Source organism: Propithecus coquereli, unplaced genomic scaffold (genome assembly GCF_000956105.1).
Source record: "Propithecus coquereli isolate 6110/MARCELLA unplaced genomic scaffold, Pcoq_1.0 Scaffold281, whole genome shotgun sequence".
NCBI lineage: Eukaryota > Metazoa > Chordata > Mammalia > Primates > Indriidae > Propithecus > Propithecus coquereli.
Window position 1 is genome coordinate 4,646,510 of NW_012148408.1, and position 6,762 is coordinate 4,653,271.

General features: G+C 49.0%; 1 protein-coding gene across 1 annotated transcript; it reads left to right on the top strand.

Annotated features, from left to right (window-relative positions):
- The first annotated feature begins 1,471 nt into the window (after positions 1-1,471).
- LOC105813535 (monocyte chemotactic protein 1B-like) lies at positions 1,472-3,322 on the top strand. The gene is made up of 3 exons (XM_012648275.1): positions 1,472-1,610; positions 2,417-2,534; positions 2,906-3,322. Exons 1-3 carry the CDS (start codon positions 1,535-1,537, stop codon positions 3,069-3,071), a joined length of 360 nt encoding a protein of 119 aa, XP_012503729.1. The 5' UTR covers positions 1,472-1,534; the 3' UTR covers positions 3,072-3,322.
- The last annotated feature ends 3,440 nt before the right edge of the window (positions 3,323-6,762 follow it).

A 6,762-nucleotide genomic window follows, 5' to 3' on the forward strand; every position in this document is an offset into this window, starting at 1 on the left:
AATGCAGCGACTGGCAAGTGTTCTCCTCCAAGAAGCTGCATGCATTTATGACATCATCTCAGTGACCCTTTAAGAAAGAGAGTCCCTGGTCCTTCCATGCCCACTGGGCAAGGGCATGCCAGGCTCAGAACGAGGAGGCGGAGGGTTTGGGGAGGTCAAGAGGCTTGAGCTCTAGGCTTGGCTCAGCCACGAACACGCCTCAAGGAATCCTACCACGTGTGTAAGAGAAAGAAGTTCAGGGAAATGAATTCTAAGGTCTTTTAGTTTTTATTGCTATGATTCTGTGGTTTCTGGGGAAACCAAAGGCAGAACTGCAGCACGAAGCCAGACATTCCAGTTCCCGAAAGGCTGCGCCGCTGCTCGCTCCTGCTCCTGGAAATCAAGAAAGAAGCGAGGAGGACGGCCACCGTAACACGGGGGCGCTTCCCGCCCACTGCCTCGCTGACCACAGGCTCCTGCCTCAGGGTGACTTTACCGTGAGGAATGTTTCTCCACTCACTCCGCTCTCGCTGACTGCTCTTCTGGAAGATGCTGGGGGCAGAGAGAAGACCCAGATATAGGGCCAGGCGGCCAGTTGGAGGACTTGCACATGTCCCCTTCCAGACGTATGTCACAGTGGTGACGGCAGAGACACTGGGGCTGGGCTGCCTGGGTTCCGCTTGAGGGACCTTGGGCAGGTTATTTAACCCCTTAGTCTCTTAGTGCCTCAGTTGCCTGATCTATGAAATGGGAATCAAGGATACCTACTAGAGAGAGCTCAGGAATTTAAAGACTTAACATTTGTGCCTAGAATGTTCCTGGCCCAGAGCAAACACCCTGTGAGCATAGCACGGGCATTTCTTCCACAGCACTGCATGATGTGTGTGCCTTCCTCCAGGTCTGAAACCCCAGGACTCTTAGAATTCAGTTCGATGTTTAAAACACCCTCCAGCTCTGCCAGGGTTCCACCGCGTCGCCGCCCCGCCTCTTAGCGAACAGCTGGCTATAATGTGCTTTGGGGGAGCCCACCATGGCTTCAGGCCCTTCCTGGCTCAGAGGCCCCTTAGAGGGGTGCCTGAAGGTGGGCCGGCAGCAAGCCCCACATACTGCTTTGTGACCTCAGTTTCCTCACTTCCTTCCCTTTCCGCAGAGTTCCCACTTCAGAGAAAGCTGAATCCTTAAGAATGACCCACTTGGCCCACATCTGTCTGTGGTCAGGCTGGGCATCACGGCACCCCGTCATCCCCCACCTCGTTTGGTCTCAACAGTGAATGGAAACCAGGCCCCATCCAGACCCACCGCTTCCCTCTTCTACTTCCTGGAAATCTCCCAGGGCGCTGCCCTTGCTCAGCAGATTTAACATTCCACTGCATCATTCATTGAAGATGCTGCCCTGCGCCAAGCCCCCCCTCTCGGTTCCACCCCTCTTGGCTTTCAATAAAAGGCAGCCACAGAGCTGCCAGAGGCAGAGGAGCAGAGAGGCTGAGACCAACCCAGAAACCTCCAGCTCTCCCGCTGAAGCTCACAGCTCTCCTCTCGCCTCTCGCCCTCCAGCATGAAGGTCTCCGCAATCCTCCTGTGCCTGCTGCTGGCAGTAGCTGCCTTCGGCCCCCAGGGCCTTGCTCAGCCAGGTAAGGGCTCCCCTCCATCCTCTAGGAGCACACCGCCCCCTCTCTGGGGCATCACGCACCTTCCTAGCAGGAGGGGTACCCACAGTCTCGCTTTAACAGCTGCTTTTCCAAGATAAGGCGACTCAGAGAAGGACAAGGACTGAGTCCGATCTCACAGCTGCTCCCAGACAGAGCCTGAGCTACAAGTCCAGCTGTGGACCCCACATCCAGCTCCTCCCGGGACTCTAGCCCTGGGGACACCCTCAGTGTGGTTACTGCCCCAGCCGCTTCCAGCAGAGTTTGGGGACCAGGGTGATCAAAGAGAGGGGGTGTCTGGGGTAGGTGTGCAGGCTGTTTCCAGACATGAGGGAGGGGAGAGGAGACACAGAACCTGGTCTATGCTTCATTCAGCCCGGATTCCAGAGGCAGAGGCTCTGTGGGGCAGTGGGTATCAGGGTAACTCAGGACCAGGCAATGACTTCTCTGAGCCTAAAAGGGGACCTATAGCCGGGGTCCCCAGATGATCTTCCCTGGCCCTGATAGTTTGGATTATTAGCCCCTCTAATGTTGCCTAGTTTTAACAGCTCCCCTTTCTGTCTGTGCATTATCAATGTTGTATACCCATTTTATGGCACAGGAAACTGAGTCAATGTGTCAAAGATCACATTCTATCTCTGAAGTATAGGCAGAAATATTGGGATTTAATGGGCTCTACATCTTCTCCTGCCATCTCTTTGCCTTCTCCTCATGACTCTTCCCTGCTTTGGTTTAGATCAAAAGAATCCAGCTCATTCTAAAATGTTTTTTCTTTGTGGTTTGTTTTCCAGATGCAGTTAACGCCCCCGTCACCTGCTGTTATACATTCTCAAGTAGGAAGATCTCATTGCAGAGGCTGATGAGCTATAGAAGAGTCGCCAACAGCAAGTGTCCCAAAGAAGCTGTGATGTGAGTTGAGCACACCAACCCTCCCTGGTCCAAAGTTCTTCCTTAGGGAGCAGGAAACAAGCTTCACACACTCACAGTCAGAGAGTTACACCACCTAACCCTATAGCCAAAGATTCTCAAAGAGGAAATTGGGCCAAGAGGGAAAAAGTGACTCCTAACATCACTCTCCATGTAGGTGCTTATTCAGACCATCCCAATCTCGTTAGCCTGATGTCAGGATGGTTTCACTGAGTCACCTACAGGAGCAGCTTGCTCTGGGTCCCATCCTTCCACCTGCCTTCCTTCTCTAGTTCCCGTGGTGGCCCCTTGGTACAGAATGGGCTGCACGTCTAGACTGAAACTTCATCTAACTGTGTCTTCTCTCCCCACAGCTTCAAGACCATACTAGCCAAGGAGATCTGCGCTAACCCCGAGCAGAACTGGGTCAAGGATTACATAGCCAAACTGGACAAGAAAACCCAAACTCCAAAGCCTTTGAACACTCACTCCACAACCCAAGAATCTACAGCTAACTTATTGTCCCCTAGCTCTCCCTAAATACCCTATTTTATTTTATTATAATTTCAAAATGTATAAACGTTTATCGATATGAAACAGAATGCCTTAAGTAATGTTAATCTTATTTAAGTTATTGATGTTTTAAGTTTATCTTCTGTGATACGAGTGTTTTTTTAGATCTGGAGACCGGGCAAATTGCTTTTCCTCTGTGAACCCCGAATGGGATATTTTGCGGGTCCTTGCAAGGATCGTTAATGCAACGACTTCTTGTTAAATTCCGAGGCATTGCTAAAAATATTATTGTGGAAATGAGTATTATGTAACTATTAAATAAAAAATATATTTTTGTACAAAACCTGACTTCTGGTGTTTTCTTGAAGGAAACTACAAAGCTGAGAGTATGAGCTTGGTGGTGAGGGAGAAGCATGGGTTTGGGGAGGGGGGTAGTTCCCATTTTAGAGGAATAGGAATGTGGATCGGTCCTGTTCTTTTCTACTGGGTGGTCTCATCTGAGCATCCCTAGGAGAATCTTTAAGGCAGGGCCCAGTCAGGAATTCTAGTGCCATCGTTCCAGTCCTCAGTATCAGCTGGCCAGATCCCAACAACCCTGGTCACCTGTTTAGCAAGAGCCCCACCTTCCTTCCCTCTCTCACAGCCCCTGGCCCTTGCCCACAATCCTTCCCATGATATATCACAGCTGCCCCCTTAGCTGGGCTACCCGCCCCCAACCTGTGCCCTTCCAATTAATCCTCCAACCTGGAGCAAGACAGACACTGCAGATATGAGGAAAAACTTAATCAACAAATAAGATGGTTAGATTAAGGTTTCATAGAGAGGATGAGACTTGAACTTATCCTTGAGGAATGCATAAAGTCTTTCTAGAAGGATTGCAGGATCATTAAAAAAAGGAGAACTACCTGGAGGCAGAAATGATGAGGATGTGCACATCAAAGAGGGTGAAAAACCATCGCATGGGAGCCAGGGTCCATGTCTATACAAAAGAACGGAAAGTTCAGAAAGGAAGGTTGAATAAAATGTTTCCAATATTGGGGCTGAGGGGAGTTAGTGCTCGACTTTGTAGGTTAAAAGTCTTCACTCCGGTGAGGAAGGATGTCCCATTTTCAGAGGTTCAGAGACGAGTTTCAGGAAACGTAACTTACTGGCTTAGTGCAGACATGGAGAAGTACGGCAGGTGAGGGGTTACTGCTATGGTCCAAGCAATGATGAAGGCCTAAATATGGAGCCTAAGAGGCAGCACTGGAGAAGAATGAGCTAGGCAGGGTGAAATGCTGCATGTTGTTGCTGGAGGAGAAGGACCTGTGATTTCAGATATGGAAGCCTCTTCTTCAACCCCCATTTTAAGGGACAGCTTCCCTGAAACCAGAAAGTACTTCCCGCCATCACTATCCACCCCACATCCCAATCCCTGCAGCCTGGAATCAACCATTTAAACAGATGGGCCTCCTTTTCCTAAATGTCCACCTAAATTGATGCACCTGTAAGGCATTTGGCCCACCTGGGCACCCAGACAGCCCCTTCACTCAGGAAAATACATGGATATCTTGCTCTGTTGAATAAACCGCATAGTTCTTAGCTTCAATCAGGTGGGGAAATGACCACTGTGTCAGGCTAGACCGGGCAGTGCCTTTGGCAGCACAAGGAGCTGGGGAGAACTCCGGCTGCAAGACAGACACATGGGTTCCAATCCCAGAGCCGACACTGACGCAATCTGTCAGTCAGGGCGAGTCAGGCATTCTGCGTCTTCGTCGATAATGCGTTACACACAGGGGGACTTAGGTTCCCTTCCAGATCTGGGAGCATATCTCTTGGAAAACTTCCATTTCTACCCTCTGGAGCTGGATAGGGAGAGAGGGGATTCTGCTTCTCCATTCCTGAGCCATCCAGGGTCCCTGAATCACGCTAAGGAATTCCTTCAAAGCTCCAAGTGACCCTGTACATCAGTCTGCAGACAGTTTATTGAGGGCTGTTTATAAAAGTCACTGACCCTCATTCCAGGTCAACCCCCACTCCCTGCCCCACCTCTACCCCTCCAGTCCTCAGCCTTGATCACCAACCAGGAGTGAAATCTCAAATTGCAGTGGATGCCAACAGGCAAAAAGAAAGTGGAACGCAAGCAAATGTGACCTGATCACATAGGTCACTGAGCGGCAGGCCCTCTGACGCCAGGCGGATTTGAGGCAGAGGGTCTGGGAGGAGGGCAGGCAGGGGGAGGGGGGATCCATGTGCTCAGACCCCAAAAGAATCTGCTCACATTCCCCTTTCAAGTCACATCTATTCATTTTTGGAAATCTTGAATCCATATGTGTTTCCGGCCAAGCATGGGATTCCTTGTCCCTTACACGACGAGACGGAGCACAAGGCATCGGCAGCGTTGAGAAACTGTTTTAGGAGAGAATGCCAGGAGCAATGCATTCATTTCCTGTGGCTGCCAAGTCCTGTTCCAGGAAATCTAGGCTTTTTCTATCATGCTCAAAATTCTTCCAGCCTCTGCCCACTGTCCAGTTCCAAAGCCATTTCCACATTTCCAGGTGTTTGTTACAGCAGCGCCACACCTCTAGGTACCAAAATCTGTATTATGAATAGTTTTTTATTGCTACTATAGCAAACGATGATAAACTTAATGGCTTAAAACAACACAAATATGTGGTCTTGGAGTTCTAGAGGTCGGAAATCTACTAATAGGGCTGTATTCCTTCTGGAGGCTCTAGGGGAGAATACTTTTCTTTTTGCCTTTTCCAACTTCTAGAAGCTACCTGCATTCCTTAACTCATGGTCTCTTCCTGTAGCTTCAAAATCTCCCTCCTCCTCTCTCTTGCTCTCTCTGTCTCTCATTCTCTTGCCTCTGCTTTCATAGTCAAATCTTATCTCTGACTCTGACCTCCCTGCCTTTATCTTTAAAAGTGATTATATTGAGCCCATCTGGATAATCCAAAATTGTATCTTCTTGTCAAGATTCTTAAGTTAATCACAGCTGTAAAATTCCTTTTGCCATGTCAGGTAACATACTCCCAGGTCAGAGGGATTAGATAAGGATATGAGCATCTTTGGGAGGAGGACATTATTCAGACGACCACGGCTAGGAGTCAGGTAAAGATTTACAATAGGTAGCCGGGCACTGCGACCTGGCCTTTGAGATCTAGATCTGGGTTTAACTCGATTGTCAGATAACCTTGTGCAAGTCACCTTTCCTTGGTGGGTTCATAGGTTATGAACTTTATTTATGCATGAAGTGCTTCCTAAGTTGCCTATGCATTAAAGTCACCTGAGTTCCTTCCAAAACATCAGTGCATCTCCAAAGACTCTGATTTAGAATGTCGGAACTGGGGAAGGCTCCGCCTCCCATGGGTAGATTTTACGAGTTCCATAGAAGGTCCTGGTGCACGAGTTTGAGGCCCCGTGCTCCTCAGCTCTCTCACATTCAGGTTGCTGAAATTGATAGCCAATCCTGTGACCTCTGACTTGGGTTTTCATAGTGTCCTTTTTTCTGACCTAGACTTGGCCAATTTACAATCAGGAGTAAAAGGGAATACAGAGTCCAGAAATTTAGGACATTACAGAATTTGAAATACCAATTGTTTCACCATCCCAAGCAGTGAGATGGAATTTTTAAAAGGCTTTGAACAACAAGGTATCCACAAAACCCCGTAGTGGGATAGGGTGCCTTAAGGGAGAGAGTGGGTTAAGGATGTGGCGTTCCCATCCTAGCCTC